We start from the raw sequence: 20,408 nt of genomic DNA on the forward strand, positions 1-20,408 counted from the left end.
TGGATTATACTGGAATCAAATCTTTTAAATCTCAGGAGCATTTTGGTCGCAGAATCAAGACAAAACAAGACTGGCTGGCCACTAACGGTTAGACAATTAGACCATTTGGACTCCAAAATAACTCCCACCTTCACTGTCAGCAGGGATAATTGGTAATGCAGTATCATCCATTTCAGAATCGAAAATTTGTCAAGTGAGTTCCTAAGAAAAGCAACCTAAGACAAATGCTGCTGAAATAGACCAAAGGTCCACTGAGTCCAGCATTCTTTAACAGTGACCACCCAAATGCCTCTGGGAAGGCCACAAGAAAGACAAAAACATTATAGCCTTCCTATATTGTTTGTCCCCAGTTGCCAATATTCAGAGGTACACTCCTGAAATAGAAAGCCCTGATCTGTTTTCATGGCTTAGTAGTGGAATACTGGTTGCACTGTAAACATTTGGTCCAGGCAGTTCAGAGATCAGAGCCACAGTTTCTGAGCACCCAGAGCTTGCCGTCAAAACATACGGGATCTGCTTCAACCTGCCCCAGTCTGACAGCATTCATTAGGGAGCATATGGGAAAGCCGTAAATTATACGCTTGATCCTGGGAAACATCCCTAGCTCCTTCTGTGCTGGTGATCGTAAAGGGCACAGCAAATTCTGTGGCAATGTATTAACTATTGTTAACAGCAACATCTACTTTTTTAAAAAATTATGCTTTGGGCTTCTGTGCATTTTGGGATGACCAGTTTGAGATTATTCCGAGAGGCCTTGGAGGGTTTTATTTTATCTAAAGAGGGTTTTATTATTTTTTTGGCTAGGAGAGGCAAAGTTGCATTATATAATCTTTTGGTAACTTGGCTTTCATAATGGTCTCTGGCTGACAGCTGATCAGGGCAGAAAGTATGGAAAGATCTGACATCAGAAGTAATTTTGCAAGCAGGAGTGGAAGGGTTCAGGTGGCACAGCGGGAGACTCAATACATGTTCCCCCTTTTGGTTCTCCACATTCAGGCATGTATCGGTGTGGTCCAGCTTCTGTTCAAGCCATTAAGCATGGCCACGTCTGCTTCCAGTTTGATTCACCTTTCGTTTTTGCAGAGGTATGCATCCGTATTCTTCTTTACATCATCTCAGTGAGAAATATGATGGAGACTCCAAGATGTAAAGTCAAGTTAAGCATCCACTTCAATTATGTTTGGTTGTTATTTATAGACCACTTAATGCCAAAATAAGCTTCTAAGCGGTTTACAAAGTATAAAAGCCTACTACACTAACACTAAGATGATAATATAAACATCTGCGATAAAACAATCCCATTTCAGTGGTACCTCAGGTTACAAATGCTTCAGGTTACAAACACTTAGGGTTACAAACTCCGCTAACCTGGAAGTAGTACCTCGGGTTGAGAACTGTGCCCCAGGATGAGAACGGAAATCATGCACCGGCGGCGCAGCGGCACCAGGAGGCCCCATTAGCGAAAGTGCACCTCAGGTTAAGAACGGACCTTCGAAACAAACTAAGTTCATAACCCGAGGTACCACTGTAAACCAACACCATAGTTAACACAGGCAACTCACATTGAGAAATCATGGGAATGTCTGTGTAAGCAGGTGAATCTATAAAAGACGGCAGAATGCCAATACAGATGAAACCTCTTGGATTTCACCAGGGAGTATGTTCCCAGTGGCAGAGGAAGAAGAGTGTGGGGGGAGCACACCACCCCTTTATCAAGATAGTCAGCACAAAGAACAGAGAGGTGGAGAAGACCTCATATAGGACAAGAGAAGCTTGGCAGCAGAAAATGAAAGTCTATAATTGGTTAGCCAGAGCTTAGTAAAAGAAGGGTTATTGAAAAGGGTTTGAAGGATGAGAAAAGACTGAATTAGCTCACATGGAACAGGAAGTTTCCTTGTGGCATGCTAGATGAGCAGAAGGCATGATGGCTGGAGTGGGGAAAAGGTAATGAAGTGAAGCAGCATGAGAAAGTGAAAATGGGAATGGGAATAAGGGGAGAAAGCAAGATGGAGGCAAGATCATAGAAGCGATTCATGAAGTGACCCATCAGGCAGCCTCCCCTGCAAATTTATGCTTTGGGCTCATGGAAGTCTTTATACATTTGTAATCAATTTATTTCCTGTGGCACAGTTGTTGTTCTTTAATGGCCCATAGTTTGGGAATTAATGATCAACTGACTCATGAGATAGCCAGCAGATGGCTTCACGCTCTGCCTTTGCTTCGTTTTTAGGTGAACAGTGATGTTGTATACTCAAAAGCAATGAAAAATGGAACTAAGGTGGTTCAACATGTTGACAAGACCCAAATTGGGAAATTAATCGTGACCAAAGAAGAGGGCGGGGATAAAGTGAGGGACATTACTGAGCTCTACAAATTCAAAGAAGGTAATTTCACGGCAAAACTCAATAATTACCTGAATGAAGTTTCATTTATATCAGTCCACAGATCCACAAAACAACTCCCCCCTCCCCCCACCGCCACCTATTGTCCCTTCAAAGCAACTTTCCTCAGTGATTACATTCAGACAATAGCACCACAGCTTAATAAGCTGGGATATGAGCAAGTCTTATGGGTGTTCATGCAGCCCTTGAGCTCCTCTTTTGCCAAGAGCAAATAAACAAGGAACTCTTCAACTAGCAAGTTCATCTGATTAATCTGAACCAGAAAGCTGTGGTTCAGAAGCTGCCTTGATAGTCCAACGTTGTTAACTACAGTTTCCAGGTACAATGAAACAGGAAACTATTGCTAATTGGAGAGTTCCAGGTTTGTTTGTTTGTTGGTTGGTTTGTTTGCATGCTCATGCAAAGAAAAGAACAGAGGGATGGCATGCACACCCACAAGGCTAGTTCATATCTTAGCAGGCTTATCATTTTCTGAGCCTGCTGAGACACCAGGACTGGCCCAAAGAGACCTAGTGATTTGAACCTGGAACTCCCAATATTTAGTCTGACATGCTAAGACGCTGCTGACTCTGATGAGGCACCTGAACAACTGTCAGGTATGTTTCTTCCAGCAAGGGCCAGATTTAGCCTATGGCCCACCAACTGCTGAGTTTGATGCCCCTTTTTGCTTAAAACCCCTTTCTAACCCACTTACATGGTGCCTAGCTCTTCTGTGAATCTTCACTTTAAGTCTTTGATTCTAACTTTTAAAAACTATATTTATATCACTGTACTTCAACATATCTATCTCCTATTATCCTCATGTCTCTCCCTCTTCTTTCTCCATTGCCTCTGGCATTTTTCATCCTTAGATTTTCTAGACCATATAAATATGCTTTGAGTGATAAGAGGAGTTTGAGAACGTTGGCTGCCACTTTTAGTTAACCATAGTTCGCCACATCGTCTGGATCTGTAACTGTAGCTAAACTGAACTAAGTTTCGTTTCAACAAGCCAGCTTCAGAAACTATAATTTGAAGTTGGGTTTGTTTATAATTAACTCGAGTTTAGTGCTAACCACAGTTTACCATACCAAATGGCACGGCAAACTGCGGTTAAAGGAAAGAGAAACACTTCTCCCAGGGAGAAGGAGAGCACATGAGTTCACTGTGGTTCTTTATTGCTCATGGTTGAGCATGATGTGGGAACATGACCAGTGGTTCACATGTTTTTTTAAAAACCTATTTTCCATTTGTTTTGCAGGCACAGATGAAGAACGACTGGCCCTGGAGACTGCCCTGATGTATGGTGTTAAAAAATCTCACACCCAGGATGTTGTGTCTACCGCGGAGGTTGACATGGACTTTTCAGTGGAAGACTCAACAATTGGCAGTGACATCACTGTTAACATTACTTTTCGAAACAACACCCCAAATCTGTACACTGCTACATCTTACCTTTCTGGCAACATTGTGTTCTATACTGGAGTCCCAAAGGCTGAATTCAAGAACCACAGTTTTGATGTGAAACTGGAACCCATGAAAGGTAAGGCAAGAATATGTTTCTGCATTTTAATGGTGTGTCATTAATTAAAACATATAGCTCCACCCCTTTTTTCAAGGCTCACAGTAGAACATGATGCAAGAAACCAAAGGAAAATGTTTTATGTATTTAAAATGTTCAAAGCATCTTACAGCAACTGTAATATAATACGTATGCTCTCCATAATGAGATACTTAATATATTGACAACATGTAAAAATTCAATTTAATTAAAGGGTTTTAAAAAGCTCAGGATTAGCAGCAACAGAAGGGAAGCAGCAGCAAACAGTAGAGACAGAATTACACAAAAGCCAGTTAGAATGGAACAGTCTTCATCTGGTATAAGGCCAGCCCTACCATTAGACAGAGTGCCTCAGATGCTGGTACGAGGCAGGCAAGGAGTAATAGTAACCCATTGTAGAATAGAACTGTATGTGTCATGCAGCCTGACCTGCCATAGGCATGAACAGCACGTTTCATTAGCGTGTGCACCCTACATACTTGTACACAAGGGACATTATTTTTATTCCTCAAACAACAAACTCAGCCGCTTTAATCTTTAATCAGTTAATGAGCTGATCCAAACTGACCCAAACAGTTTAAGGTTTCTTCATCTTTCTGCCACAAAAGCAGCCTCTCACCCAGACAGATCTTTCTCCACGGAAGGTGAAGAGTGGAGCTCAGATGGAGACAGAGCCACGAGACCGAGACAGAGGCAGGCAGAAAAAAAAGGCTAGAATGGATCTGCCTCCGTCTTTCTCTGGAAGCAGTGTTGGGGTGATTGGCTGCAGCAGCAGGGAGGAGGATTCTTACAGCCACTACTGGAGCCAAGCATCCCACTGCCACTTCCAGACACAGGCAGAAGTTGCAGGTCCATTCATTCCAGGTTTTATGCTGCCTGCATCTCTCTGTGTCTTCTGCCCTCCTCCTCCTCAGTTCGGCTACCACCACTTCTCCTGGATCATGGCAGCTAAGGCAGCTGGGTTTCCACTCTGTGTTCTCTCCTCCATGCCACGATTCCCAGTTTTTTAATACATTAAAAAAACCTGATGCATGTCAGTGCTAACCTACATCTAAGTTTGCCTTCTGCCTTCTGATGTAGTGGAGTGCCTCTGTGGTGACCTATGGGGGACCTGCTGCAATATTATTATTATTATTATTATTATTATTATTATTATTATTATTTTGAAAAGTAGCAAATACACTGGGGATTGCAGGCTATTGTGGGGATGTCCCCAGAGTTGTGCACCTCTGAATGGGTTGAGGGAGTGAGCCTTAAAATCATGATGAAATCACATAGGTTGGATGTACTCACATCTACAAGGCCTTGCAGTGGTGTCAGGCTTTGGGGGATCGGCTTCCTCCTCTGTGGCAGTAAATAAGCAGATCAAACAAAAGGAAAGTCTTACCAGTTAGTTTCTTTAATAATCACAGTGAGAGACAAAAGAAAGCGTCTCCCTAGAATGGCGGTGCTCCCAATTAAGGCTTACCCCCCTCCATCCCTATTAATCTGCATCACTCCTGCATTTTGTAATCTGAGTTTGTAGCTTCTGCGCTTTCTGTTCTGACATTCTCTGAGCTCTCTGTGTCCTTGGGGATTGTGGGTGGGGGGGGGGAATGCTGGCCAGAGACTGTGAATCTGTTAACCCACTCTCTTCCCGTGTTTCTTCTCCTAACTGTTTCCCATCCAGTATTTCCCAGCTTCTGCCTTCTGAACTATGCCCCTTTGCAAACCACTGTTCCAAATCTATACTGTCCTCCTGCTCCTGGGAAGATTCAGGGTCAGGGGGAAGGGGCAGCTCCCACCATTCTTCCTCAGTGCAATTCCTCCTCAGCATGGTCCCTGACAATAGGTATCAGTTCACACAAAACATTTCTTTGCATAGAGGCAGAGGGTCCTGAAAGCCAATGGCTTGGATTGCTCCTACAACTTACCCACATGCATAGCCTATGCATGGAAGGCAGAGTTGAACAACCCGTCTTGTTACATGTTGGCCAGACTTTTTGATAAGGTACAAATGAAGAGGAACCCTACAGTGATCTATGTGCATTTGGGTACAGTCACACACACACACACACACACACACACACACGAGATGATAAGTGCTGTTGTGGAAAGAAAGGAGCAAAGCACGTTTTCAAACAGAAACTGAGCACATGGTCTTCCAAATCATGATGAAAGGCATTGTGTAGGTGGAAATCAAGTTTAAGAATCTGAATACTTCAAATGTCTTCAAAGGGGCTATCAGTTCTGTTCAGCTAAATTTAGCTTTTTAAAGGACAGTAGGCACACAGGCACTGCTCAGGAGAGAAGGGGGGGGGTCATTCACTTTGTTTCCCCACAAGGGAGTCTTTGTCAGGAATGCCTATGTTTTTTTCTGGCAACTCTCAGACTGTACATTATGAAATGGCCTTATGGAGTTTGAGGCTTCCCTGGGTTAAAAGTGACTCTTTGACCAGTATCAATATGATTGTTAGCTATTGTGAGATATATAAAACACAGAAGAAAACCTAACAATTATTCTTTAAAAATATATGGCTGTTTTAAAAAAAATTACCACTGAAAGCAGCCCTTTAAAAGTTGCTAAGAATCTTGCCCCTCTCTCAATGGACGCTCTTTGGCCAGTCTCAGACAGGGCTTTCTGGCGGTTCCCTCGCTGCGAGAAGTCAAGTTACAGGGAACCAGGCAGAGGGCCTTCTCGGTTGTGGCGCCCGCCCTGTGTGGAATGCCCTCCCACCAGATGTCAAAGAGAAAAACAACTACCAGACTGTTAGAAGACATCTGAAGGCAGTTCTGTTTAGGGAAGCTTTTAATGTTTAATAGGTTATTGTATTTTAATATTCTGCTGGAAGCCGCCCAGAGTGGCTGGGGAAACCCAGCTAGATGGGTGGGGTATAAATAATTTATTATTATTATTATTATTATTATTATTATTATTATTATTATTATTATTATTATCTGAAATGGCACTCCATTTGAGGACACTTGTTGTCTCTCCTGGCTTTGCTTTCCCAGTCCTAAGCAGAACTAGCAACTTCCTGGTCACAATCTGAGTCTCCTCTACGTGTACAGTCCTATGTATGGCATACTTCTGTTGCAGATATTAATATTGTGCAGTTTGAAGCAACTGGAAGCATAAGAACTGGCTCCTTTTGGGATTGAATCATTCTCCAGCTCCATAAAAATAATATTCAAACTTTTACTGGCAGAACTCTTCAAAAAACAAAACATAAGCATCAAAGATACATCACAAAATATCCATACAATGTCTTGTGCTGTCTAGCACAGGCTCGGCATCTTAGAAAATATAAAATAATCCAAACAGACCTACAACGGTACCTTGGGTTAAGTACTTAATTCGTTCCGGAGGTCTGTTCTTAACCTGAAACTGTTCTTAACCTGAAGCACCACTTTAGCTAATGGGGCCTCCTGCTGCTGCTGCGCCACTGGAGCACGATTTCTGTTCTTATCCTGAAGCAAAGTCCTTAACCTGAAGCACAATTTCTGGGTTAGCGGAGTCTGTAACCTGAAGCGTATGTAACCTGAGGTACCACTGTATAAGCAAAGGTCTCTCTCTCTCTCTCTCCCTCTCTCTCCCTCTCTCTCCCTCTCCCTCTCCCTCTCCCTCTCTCTTTCCACAGCCTGCATTCCAGCCTCCATTGGCCTTTGGCTGTTTATTCTCCCTTCATTTGCATCCTTTTATTCTCTGTCCCTGTTGTCTTTGTCCACTGAGTTTTCTTGGCAGGGATACTGGAGTGGCTTGCCAGTTCCTGCTCCAGGTGGATCACGTTTAGTCAAAACTCTCCACTATGAGCTGTCCATCTTGGGTGGCCCCGCATGGCATAGCTCATAGCTTCTCTGAGTTATTCAAGCCCCTTTGCCACAACAAGGCAGTGATCGACAGAGGACAAGATGGTTGGACAGTGTTCTCGAAGCTACCAACATGAGTTTGACCAAACTGCGGGAGGCAGTGGAAGGCAGGAGGGCCTGGCGTGCTCTGGTCCATGGGGTCACAAAGAGTTGGACACAACTAAATGACTAAACAACAACAACAACATTCTCTGTCCCCAGAGAAATACTACCAAACACCACCCTTTCAAGTTGGTGAATTTGCAACTTAATACCTTTGTCACCTGATCTAACAGTTTACAATAATAGAAAACTATCAACAGTTATTCATTAATCCATTAAGGAGCTCAGAATCCATTAGAAAACAATCGTGGGAAGAACCCCAATATTAGCAATACACATTTAGCCGTTTTTCATTTTAAACCTACATTAATACACATACCTTTTCTTTCTTTGTGAATTAAATCAATTATACTTAACAACTTCTTAGAATGGTTAGGTTTGCAATCTTCTTCTCAGACTTCCAGAGGGCTATTCTTCTGAGTCTGTTGTGCCAAAAAACAATAAAAGAGGCTAGTAACCACCTTAAAAATGGACAGATTTGTTTTGGCATAATATGTAGCCTACAAAATATTATGCCACAATAACTTTGTTAATCTTCAAGGTTTCACGAGACTCCCTGTTGGTTTTATCTTGAAATGTTTCTCCCACTCAATCTTTTCCATAGTGTGAAAATATAAGATTCGCTCATGCCTTTCCCCCCCTTTTTTTGGTGGAAGCAGGGAGTGTTAGACATGACTATTTCTAAGTTTCATCTAAGGTTAAGACTTAGAGGGGTATTGTGTAATTCCTTTGCAGCAGAGGGGCCACATCAAACAGCTCCTGACAGGTCTCGGAAATCTAGGTCAGATGGTTGCCTGGGAATAGTGATAAGAATGAAAGCAGGGGCTCCATTTTGATGTGGGTGGAACAAAGAGGGAGAATCAGCACATCTTTTTCACATGGCAGCCTCGGTGTGAAGGGTTAGGATTTTTGTTACATCTGGAAATGTAGCTAGAGGTCAGAAGCACAGTTCTGCTCTTTGTGGCTGCTGACCAGCTCTGCAACTCTGAAAAAAAATCCTATCCTATTATCATCCTAGGAGACACATGTCTAAAAACAAAAAAAAACCCTTCTATTATAGGGATTCAAACCTCACAAGAGTATGGATGGGGGAGAAAGTTAATTAAGTTCACATTTAAGGGTGAAACTACTTAACTTACACTTTAGGAAAGAGTACGCAAACCAAAAACATGCGTTTCTCAGAATTTTGCAGTGCGGTTCTTGGGTCAAGCAGTGTGTGCAAAAATTCACGTACTGGGATAAAGTGTACACATAAATGCATCTATAGTGCAAACAGCAAAAAAAATTAGTAGAAGCTGCTTTTCAAAAATGTGCAGACTAGGCAAAATTGCATAGAAAAATGTGTCCATTGGAAGAAACTCACACTAAAATGCTGATGGATTTTGACGATGACCTTTAAAAAAAAAGGAAAAGGGGAGGAAATCGCAAACTGGTGTGGAAATGTAGAAAACTGTACTTGAGAACAGAAACCGAAATTGCCAGTTTGACCCATCCTTACACAAGGGGAAAGTGCCTCTCCAATGAAATGCCTTCTGCGTCAGGGGCTAACTTCCTATTACCGACACTCCTCGCTGCAGAAATGGATTTATTTTCATGGGTTAAAAATGATCTAAATCTACATTGTATCTCTCCCCCCCCCCCCCATGTCACTGCTGTGTTTAGATCACAGCAAACAATCCAGCAGTTCTACAACTGGAAGCTTCCTTGTGCCTTTGAAAGCTTTGACTCTCCCTGTGAGCAGCATCTTTATTGCATCTGATGGCCTATGGGTAATACGACATCAGCAGGACTGGAAGTAATAACTGGCAACTATATTGCTTTCAGGCTTCAGTTGTGTTTTCTCTGTTTGTTTGTTCCTCTTGTCAGCTCAAACTGTCGAGGTGCTAATCAAGTCGAGCGAGTACATGAGCCAGTTGCTGGAGCAAGCCTCCCTGCATTTCTTTGTCACAGCCCGCGTCAAAGAAACGGAGAAGATCCTGGCCAGGCAGAAGAGCACTGTGTTGAAAATACCCCAGCTGCTCCTTAAGGTCAGTTTCAGGGATGGCAGCAGGTTGAGGAGGACGGGCATCGATTTGATTCAGGACACATTTTTAAAAGGACAACCTAGCTAATTTGCACTTTCTGAAACAATAAGTAAAGGTAAAGGGACCCCTGACCATTAGGTCCAGTTGTGGCTGACTCTGGGGTTGCGGCGCTCATCTTGCTTTATTGACCAAGGGAGCTGGCGTACAGCTTCCGGGTCATGTGGCCAGCATGACTAAACCACTTCTGGTGAACCAGAGCAGCCCACGGAAACGGCGTTTACCTTCCCACTGGAGTGGTACCTATTTATCTACTTGCACTTTGACGTGCTTTCAAACTGCTAGATTGGCAGGAGTTCTGAAACAATACATGAACCCAAAACACAGCTGTCCTTCAAAATGCTCCAGATTTCACAATGCAGTCCTCCAGCCAACTAACCTGTATAAAAATGCATATCCTGGGGTAAAGTCTATTGGCAAAACCTATTGGTGTTTCGCAACTTTCTGACTACAGTGGTACCTCGGGTTAAGTACTTAATTTGTTCCGGAGGTCCGTACTTAACCTGAAGCACCACTTTAGCTAATGGGGCCTCCTGGTGCTGCTGCGCCGCCGGAGCACGATTTCTGTTCTTATCCTGAAGCAAAGTTCTTAACCTGAAGCACTATTTCTGGGTTAGCGGAGTGTGTAATCTGAAGCGTATGTAACCTGAAGCATGTGTAACCCGAGGTACCACTGTAGTTGCAGGACCTTAGCCAGACCTAGCAGAGTAAACGCAGAGTTCATGAAAGCAATTGGCAACTTGGCTGCAGACAGGATGGACGAAGCAGGAACCAGGAACTTGTAGTTAGGTGTTTATTATATACAGTGGACTATTTACAGGAACAGAACAGAACACGGATTTTTAGCTAGCTCTCTCATACACGACTCACAACTCCTGAACTCGAACTTGTACTAACACACATTCCAGTTAGTAGGCCATTAATCATTATTCCTGTGAGAGAGCTTGACCAATCATGGAGCTGTCTCCATGCCTCTGTATCACCAGGCAGACTTACTCCTTCACATTGCCCTGGCTGTCGGCCAAACTCTAATTGACTCTGTGTGTGTAGCTGCACGTATGCAGATTCCCAACAATGTCTTCATGAAAATATACCGGTGAAAATAGCATACAGAAACGCATTATGTTTGGGGGGATATGTGTCTATCTGGAGAGGTTTGCACGAAAATGCTGGTGGATTTTCACGAGGACTTATTTTTTAAAAAATATATTCAGAAAATGGTGTGGCAATGTGAAGAACTGACTTTAAGAATGAAAAAAATGAGAAACTTGGGAGAAATCAGAATTGACAGATTCACCCATCCCCAGCAAAGAGACCAGTGCTGCTGTTCTGATTCCAGGTGTATTCTGAGTCTTGGTTCATCTGCCCGTTGGGGCTTGGTATACTAGAAGATAAAGTGAGATGGCTAAGGAAGCTCCAGAGGGAATATATTATTCATTTTGGTTGCATATCCTGTCTTGCTTGCATAATGGAACCCAAGATGGGGTCCAAGTGGTTACCAGGTAATCACCCAACCAGGCACTGAACAGACCTGGATCCACTTCAGCAAGGTGGTGGCCTCATACATGGCAATACTTTGGTTTGGTAACCTATGGACCCTCCAGATGTTGTTGACTCCCTTTAGTCCCAGCCAGCATGGCCAACAGTCAGGAATAATGGGAGGAGCCATCCAGCAACATCTGGAAAAACACCCAAGTTCCTCAACCGTAGCTTGAGTGGGCACGCCAGAGTGACTATAGCACTTTTTCAGGCAATAGCCGTACAGGCTAGGAGAAGCATGCATGCACCAAAAGAAGCACAGTACGTCCCACAAATACAAGCTCAGAAAATCTTGGAAGTTTGATGGGAAAGGGCTTCTTCTCATCAAACACCAAGGTTGGTTCAAAACTCTCCTCCAGCCGCAGCCATTGTGTATCTAATTAGCCTGGACAAATGTTGATCAGCAGTGTCCTCAAATGATATAGTGTGTCTTTTCCGAGCATTTTGCAGAGGAAGCCAATAAGTCAAATAAACTTTGCTTTTGAGCTTGTATCTTCAGTAACCACATTTTAAAAATGTATAATCCTTTCATTTATTTATTTATTTATTTATTTATTTATTTATTTATTTATTAATTTATTTATGGCCAAAGCTGAACAGCATATATCATCTTCCCTGGGTTAAGCCTCCTAGATTGCTCAGGTCCCCCCTTCTGCTGTGAAGTAGGAATAGTAAACTTGCTGAATGGAAAGCAAAATCCAAATAAACACACCATTGGACTTAACCTGGCCAGCTTTGTTACCCATCATTACTGCACTTCCTTTGCTTTCTGGAAGTCTTCTTCAAGCACGAGGGCAAGGAATCAATGGTTAGCGGAGAAAAGAAACCTGACACCCCTGGTTTCTGTCAAAAGAGTATCATGTGTATCTGAGTGTGAGGGGAGGAGAGGTAAGAAATTCTGAATACAAACTCAAATTGGTTCCTTCCGTGGAGCAGCTTGCCGTCTGATTCAACTGAGAGAACATGATCCCTCTCTTTAAAAAAAAGAAAGAGAAAAAAGACCAGGGAGGAAGAAATGGAGGTTTAATATAATTCATAAAGCCGTAACAAGCATAGGCTGAACTGACTTATTCTCATGTGCTAAGATAAATGTGACATACCACAGATGTTGCCATGAATTATGCATTGTGCAGCGTGACAGCATTTTTCTTTCTTCCCTTTTTATTTCAAAAGTGCTAATTCCTTCTGTCCCTGCCAGACGAAAGACTCGCCAGACCACAGGAGGTATTGCCAGGGCGAGGTCTAAGGGTTATCATCCTGTGCTTGGAAGTCCAATAGCAATCTTCCTCCTCTTCCTCCTCTACCACATAGACGTTTTCATGAAAGCCAAAATGAGCCATTTGGTTGGATCAATCACTGACAGCCAAATGCAACACAAACCACCATTCATGTTAAATACACATTAATATATACTTGTTTACATATTTAAGTTCATCTGATTTTTGATTTGCATCCTTTCCACAGGTTCCTGGGGAAAAGGTAGTTGGCAAGGAAATGGCAGTGATAGTGGAATTTGCCAACCCACTGAAACAGAAACTCACTGATGTCTGGGTCCGACTTGATGGGCCTGGTCTACTGAAACCAACCGCAAAGCTGTTTAGGTAAGAAATCTGTGGTTATAGCATTGGCTGCCCAACCTGCGTTTTCACAGGAATATGAACACTTACAGCAGGTTGGTCCAAACGTTTTTCAAAGAGGGCCAGATTTGATGAAGTGAACATGCGTGAGGACCGACCAAAGGGCCGACCAAAGAGTAGTTGAGCTTTTTGGGGGATTTTACCACAGGAAATAAATTTCCAGGGGCAGAATTAAACTGACCGGCGGGCCGGATTAGGCCCCCAAACAGACTTTGGACGTGCCTGACTTACAGTGATGCAATGCATGCTGGTGCAATATAAAACATAACACTGTCACAGTATCTCCCTGAGGTAATCTAAGGTTGCAATCCTAACTGCATTTATCTGGGAGTAAACACCATTGAATTCAACAGATCTTACTTCTGAGCAGACGTGGTTAGGCTTGCAGTCTAAAAGTGTGAACTGTGATCCAGGAAGTGCACTGTTTAATATGTTACCCAACAGCACAATCCTGATCATGTCAATTCAAAAATAAATCCTATTGAATTCAGTAGGGCTTAGTTCCAGGTTAGTGGGGTTAGGATTGCAACCTAACACATGAAGCCACTTGGAAAACTAGTATCTCTTGGTCTTTCCCCCGCCATCTTTAGTATGAAGATAGTCATACTAATTTGCCTTACAAGGTTGCAGCGAAGGCTGCTAACAATGTTTATAAAGTGGTCTGACTGCTATAAAGGCTGCTATATAAATGCTATGATGGTTTTCTTTCATAGTGATTTGACGGACTTGATGGACAAGTCTAGTTTTTTTCACTCATCAGATTTTTATTTTAACAATAAATGAATAGTTCCGGTAGGTTTCTGGATTTGGGCAATTTCAAGATCTTCTCTGAAACCAAGAGAACTAGTAGCTGCCTTTGAGAAAAAGAAGTACCACTCTAAAAGCTGGGGGTTTTGGGCTTGCATAATAACACATAGTGCTGATTGAGTTCTCATTTGGCTTGGATAGAAGCTTCAAATTATACTTGGAGAAAACAAATCGTAGCAGATTATTTAAATAATAATCCCATTTGTTTCTGTGGATAGAAGATGATAAATGACCAGTCAATGTTGATGGCTTAGCACATTACTGAGAATCATCCATCACTAAGGTTACTCCGGGCAAATGGAATTAGTGAAGTTTTATTCCATTAGCCAAAATAAAAAATAAAAAAATTTTTTTTAATCCTTTGGGATATATCACAGGGTTTTTAAAAATTATCTCCGGACAATGTCCTGTTGGAAGTGCACCCTCCAGTCTTCTATAACATATTATTATTTTCGCTGCAAAATGATATTCTGGGGGGACACTTTTATGTAATACTGACCAGGTTATTTTTTGTCATCTTGCTAGGGTTGAGATATTTGAAGGGTGGTTTCCCTCCTCCCAAAGCACAGAGTCAGTGTTAGAGAAAACACCTTTTCAGAATTGCTTATAATTAAGTGACATAACAGATAGCACACTCTTCTTCAAGGAATGGATTTGCCCCATCTTGATTTATCCACAAAACAACCCTGAGAGGTAGATTCGGCTAAGGGACAGGGACTGGCCCAAAATGACCCTACAAGCTTGATGGCTGAACCCTGGTGTCAACACTCTCATCACCATACCACACTGCCTCTCAGTTAACTTTAAACAATTCTCTTTGAGTTGTCCACTTTGCCTCTGAATGACAGCTGTGAATTTTCTAGGGGTATTCTGATGTATCCCCTCCCCTTTAGGACAAAAAAAACCCCCTCTTGGGATAGGTCATTTCTTTAAAACATAGGTTATCTTTTCTATCACCAAGATACTTACTCATGTCTTACAGTTCAGATTTATGGCCCATCTACCACCATGTTTACACTATTCTTTCTCGCTGCAGAGAAGTTCCAAGGAATTCAACCTTGACCTGGGAAGAAAAATGTGTTCCAAAGCGGTCCGGCCCCCGAAAGCTGATTGCAAGTTTGAATTGCGATGCTCTCCGACATGTCTATGGCGAGCTGGATGTTAATATTGAAACTGCTGTGTGAAAGGCTTTCTCCTTCTTCTTTCATCCCTACCCCACCCACCCCCCACATTGTATTTCAGAAATTTCATTACCGGGAAACATAAAGTAGAAGTATCTACCCTAATCCGAATTAATTCTTAATCCAAATCTTGTATGTATACATTGTGTGTGGCTACTTGGATGGTTACTCCTTATTTTGCCGTTTCCTTTTGAAAAGCTATCCTACAAAAACCCTGAAACCACACTCTTTAAACACCCAGACTTTTAAAAGGGTGGGTGGCAACAACATGCATTGAGAAATTATCTTGCTCCAACGTAACTTAAGATGGAAAAGAGCAGCACAATAGCAAAATAGGTCTCTTCCACGCCTGTGCCCATGTTTTTCAGGCGAGAAATGTGGTGGTAAATTTCATTTGCATCCTGCTGGTACTCCAAAGAGTTCAGGGTTAGAATTATGGTCCCCCCCCCCATTTTATTTAGGTTAGACTTAGGGGTCATGATGGGCCAAGGTAGGCTTCATGGGCTAGCCTATTCAAAGGCCTCCTGCATTCTATTCCAACTCTCTAGCCACTATACTACAATTGTACCTGTCCTAGCTTCATGCACACTGTTCTTTTATGCCCAGATCTGGCACTGAATTGCCTATACAGTGGTACCTTGGGATGCTTCAGGTTACATACGCTTCAGGTTACAGACTCCGCTAACCCAGAAATAGTACCTTAGGTTAAGAACTTTGCTTCAGGATGAGAACAGAAATCGTGCTCCGGCGGCACGGCGGCAGCAGGAGGCCCCATTAGCTAAAGTGTACGTAACCAGAGGTCCCACTGTATATATATCCAGTGATGGAAGGTAACTAAACATTGCCACCAGAGGTGTCAGCTTGTGAGGGTGATTGGGGGCTCAACATCATGCACGTTTCATCAGGACACCAGGAGGAGATGGGGCGGAGCCAAATGCAGTGGCCACATGGCTCAATGGGCGAGGGCGCCACCTCCTTGGTGCCGCCACCAGGGGCAGGCTGCTTCGACCCACGGCAGGAGGAGGCAGTGAAGGAGAAGGATCCACTGCACTTTTAGGATGGGGGAAGGCTGACCCCTACCCCAAAAATATAGGGGGCCCCAAAAGGGCACCGTCCCCAGGATCCAGTGCCCCCAATCTCCACCCACAAAAATGCATTTCAAAGTGCAGAAAATTATTCAAGATTAGATTAATTTAGGCCAATGAAGCTGTAGGCCATATTCTTCATTCTTGTTCATATGTAATTATGGCCTCTTACATTAAAGCCAGGACAATTTTAAGAGGTTCCAGTCTCTGGGGTACTTTGAACTTTAATTTTATTAAATGGCTTGATATTTTATATTTTTAAAAATTCTGCCAAGAGTAATAAAATGGCCTAAGTAGATACTATCCCGGAACAAGCTTGTCCGAGCACAAATTTGGAGTTGATGCCACAAATAAATTTCAAATACTTCTTGGCATCTTCATGTCCAATACATTTCCTCTGAACATTTTGAAAATGGTGGTCAGTGTAAGGACATCACAAACTGAAGGGTGTGGGGTCAGGGGAGTCATGTGACCTGTCATGCAAATGCTTTAACACCTCCCCAGATTGTAGTTTTTCTAGATAGCCACTCTGAGAAAAGACGGAGTGTAGCAGATCAGAGCTGACATATGCATCCCTTACACTGGTCTGCCAGGATATTCTGTTGCAATGACCACTTGGGCCATTCTCCTGTCCCTAACACGGCTGCCATTCTATGGGCCAACATATATGGCTGCATTGACAGAGAGTCTGGGGTTGAATTAAAACATTGTGTGGGTGCACTGAGACCCCCTATTCAATCCTGCAAGCTGCTGCGCTAGTGAGTTAGGAGATAAGATTGAAGTTGTTTTTAAGCCACGTCAGACAGATCTTTGATGCGCCATGAGTCTCTTTCCTGAAATATTATCTAACTAAAATGTGTGCTGTTGATGAACTGCATTTGCTTAGAAGCTCTGATTCATGTTGCTATAATGAGCTGTATCACCTGCTTTCCATTTGTTCTGAGGCTCAAAAGCTCACATTCCTTCCAGTTTATCAGCCAAAATGTATGCAATAAAAGAATGAGTTTTCCTGGATGCATCTCTCCTATGTTGCACAGGTTCCTGCCTGACTTTTTCCTTGCAACCCCTTACAAGCGATATGTACAATATGACAACTTCAGGATTGATGCACAGCGATGTTTTCCTCAAGGTTCACATAGTGTGCTCAAAACCACACTGAGTGACAGCAAGGTCACAGAGGTTCCCGTCTGACAATCATGTTTGTTTCAAAGGTTATGGTAATTTGTAAAGCCTTTTGTTCTGGGATGCTCAAATTTCACTCCTACAGATGCTTCCCCGCCTCCCTTTACAACTGCAATGAGATTTCATTGTTTTATGTTGTAATATTCTAAAAGGGTTGTGTCTTCCATCTTCCAGTTTCAACAAAATGTCTTCACATATTTCCCTGTTAAGAAACTGCTTGGATGCAATATTTAGAAGAAGGTAAAAGCAGCTGGGCATATATTTGAAGTTAGTATTCTTATGGATAGAATGCCAAATGTTCTATCCATTCCATAGGAGCAGAGTGCAGATTTCAGCACTAACATTTTTATGCTTTTCAGTTAAAATTCCCAGCTTTTATTATCTAATTATTTTAAATTAGGTGTGCGTTTACTGCATAGTGTATTAAAGCTGTATTAGTTTTGCCTGGCACTTAAACTGAAGACAGGAAAGGGGGGAAATATGCATGTACATATATATAAGGCAATAAGAATATGGACCTACCAGCTTTGGGAGAGAAAATGTTCAGAAGTTTCACCCTCAACCATTAGATTAATTATTGTCTAGGCTCAATCTGGTTTGCCTGCCCATCCTTTTCCAGAATTCAAATCCACAGAGACATCAACCTTGTTTCTTGTTGGTAACAGAGCACTCCTCTTACTTCTGTGCATTCTTTCAGAGAATAAACTCTGAGACTGTGCATCAAAAAAAGTCATATATTTTACTTCACAGTAAATATATTTTACACCACAGAGATCACTGGGTGATTGCTTTCCTATCGCTTGGATACCAAGTTTCTGCAAAGTGGGAAAGGACTTGCAGCTAACATTTTAAAACAGGCTTCCTCCAGATGTTTTTGGCCTACAACTCCCATGATCCCTAGCTAGCAGGACCAGTGGTCAGGGATGCTGGGAATTGTAGTCTCAAAACATCTGTAGGGCTGAGGTTGAGGAAGCCTGTTTTAAAAGTATTTTGGCATCCTTTGTTTTGCCAATCAGCAGAATTGTACTACTGACCTTTAAAAATTGGGGAAGCCATAGCCAAACACTGAAGCATTCTGCTTTTGCACCAATAGCCTATGGGGCCAAAGATCCCTCCAGTGCACTTGATACCCTTCTGTACCTGAAACTAAGCATCTATTGGTCTGACCAATACCTGAAGGGGAGACCCCTGGGAATCCTGTATAATGGGGCACACCTGGCCCTCCAGATGTTGTTGGACTCCAACTCCCATCATCCCTGTTCAATGGCCCTGTTAGCTGAGGCTGATGGGCGTTGGAGACCAACAACATCTGGAGGGTCACAGGTTCCCATTCCTTCTCTATGAGCTACTTTGAGAGGGACAAGGCAGACAGGCAGATGTTGATGTGATTAGAGAAACAGCTGCATGATCATCTCATGACTTAGGGCATATTAATCCCAAACTTGTAGCAGCCCCTCTATGGAGACAGAGCAACTTTGGGAAGGGTCAGTTTGATGTGGAGAAGCAGTGGGAGATAGGATGCTTATGTTCTCAGCTGTCATCTGTTGGAACAGAGTTCCTGTGGTGCAGGGCTGGGTAAGCATGCGCATTGCAAAGAAATGCCAATTAATAGACTTCCCTCTCAAAAAAAAGAAGAAGAGGAGGGTAGAAATCAACAAGGAGTAAACATAACACAACTTCGCTGCATGGGGTGCCTTTTCCTCCACCACATGAGCTCTTACAGCACTGGTGACAAGCTGGAACCAGGCCATGATTATGTATCACTATCAATAATATTACATAGCCAACTCCGTTATCCTTATGTAGCCAAAAGAGAACCGCCCATGCACAAGAGGGAGGTATCAGCAGGGGTCCAGAAGCATCAAGATTTGGAGAAATACAAAAAAAAAAAACCATTTAGGGGGGAAACTATGGAACAACACCTCCCACCCACCCACCCACCTGCAAACAGCTGAATATAAGTCACCATTACACACTCAATTTGCTTTGCTTTGAATATTCTGCATCGTAGTTTGATGGCAAAAGAACATAGGGAGAGCTTGCTGGATCAGGCCGCTGGTCCATCTAATCAGCCTCCTGTCTCTCCCATTGGCCAGTCAGGTGCCCGCAAGCAGGATCTGAGTGCAACAACACTCTCCCCACCTGTGGTAACTGGGACCCAGAGGCATCCAGTGTAGAGAGAAGGTAGCCATTGTGGATAGTTGCTGTTGAGACATTTAAGGTGGGTGTTCAATTGTCTAGCCAAAAGCAAATCTTGAATGGGAAACAGTATACTTGCTCCACACTGAATCAACTATGAAATGATACGTTTTGCTGTGGAACAGACACCTGCTTTGTGTTGCGGAGTTTAAACATCCATAGCATAATGCAAATGCCAAGTCTGGTTAATGCAGAACACTGGCACTCTTCTTGTCTAAGATGATGCCTTTCTAAGTGCTTTCCCCTGCTCCCACAACACAGATTGCTGATGTGCATACAAACCTTACAACAGAGACTCTCAAACAGCAGAAATGCACATTTTTCAATGTGCATCTTACTCTTTGTCCTTTGCATCTGTATCTTCCTCCCAGACCTACAGTCTGGGACACGGCATGCAATGCAACCTGAAGCACTTTGCTGAGAAATAAACCCCACTGAGTCCAATGGTGTATTCCCTAGTACGTGTGTGCAGCTACAGCCTTCGGCTGCATCTAGAATTTGGAGAACTATGCTGATGTCATTGAAAACAGCAGCTCTCCATCTACTCCTCCTCGCAGCAAATCAAAACATGTGATGCGATGTCATCTCTGAAATCCCCCGCCTCCTCCACTTCGTTGGTTTATGCTCGGGGTGTGTGTGTGTGCTGAAAATAAGAGCACAGTAAGTCCTCACCACATATTTCTCTTTACTACACTTTATCAGGGAGAGGAGGAGGAGAGACAGACAGCCTCATGTAACATCCAGTCTTATTGAAGCACTTAAAGGGGGAAAGGGGCTATTTCACATCAGTGCTGTGGTGTTCCT

General features: G+C 42.9%; 1 protein-coding gene and 1 long non-coding RNA gene across 3 annotated transcripts in view; both read left to right on the forward strand.

Moving 5' to 3' along the window:
* Positions 1-17,232, forward strand: part of LOC310714459 — an 81,972-nt gene extending 64,740 nt beyond the window's left edge. The window contains exon 2 of the long non-coding RNA XR_014529797.1: positions 15,938-17,232. This is a non-coding gene — a long non-coding RNA (uncharacterized lncRNA). The remainder of the gene's footprint in view (positions 1-15,937) is intronic.
* Positions 1-17,232, forward strand: part of F13A1 (coagulation factor XIII A chain) — a 78,667-nt gene extending 61,435 nt beyond the window's left edge. The window contains exons 10-16 of one of the 2 annotated variants that reach the window (XR_014529604.1): positions 997-1,085; positions 2,231-2,384; positions 3,643-3,924; positions 9,760-9,920; positions 12,978-13,114; positions 14,994-15,749; positions 15,936-17,232. Coding sequence is in view for 1 of the 2 variants with exons in the window: in XM_083519294.1 (XP_083375420.1) it covers positions 997-1,085; positions 2,231-2,384; positions 3,643-3,924; positions 9,760-9,920; positions 12,978-13,114; positions 14,994-15,141 (971 nt within the window). In the remaining variant the exon portion in view is untranslated. Of the gene's footprint in view, positions 1-996; positions 1,086-2,230; positions 2,385-3,642; positions 3,925-9,759; positions 9,921-12,977; positions 13,115-14,993 lie in introns of both variants that reach the window. The other variant, XM_083519294.1, reaches the window with a different exon arrangement.
* Positions 17,233-20,408: the final 3,176 nt, after the last annotated feature.

Source organism: Podarcis liolepis, assembly GCF_965112155.1.
Source record: "Podarcis liolepis genome assembly, chromosome: 8".
NCBI lineage: Eukaryota > Metazoa > Chordata > Lepidosauria > Squamata > Lacertidae > Podarcis > Podarcis liolepis.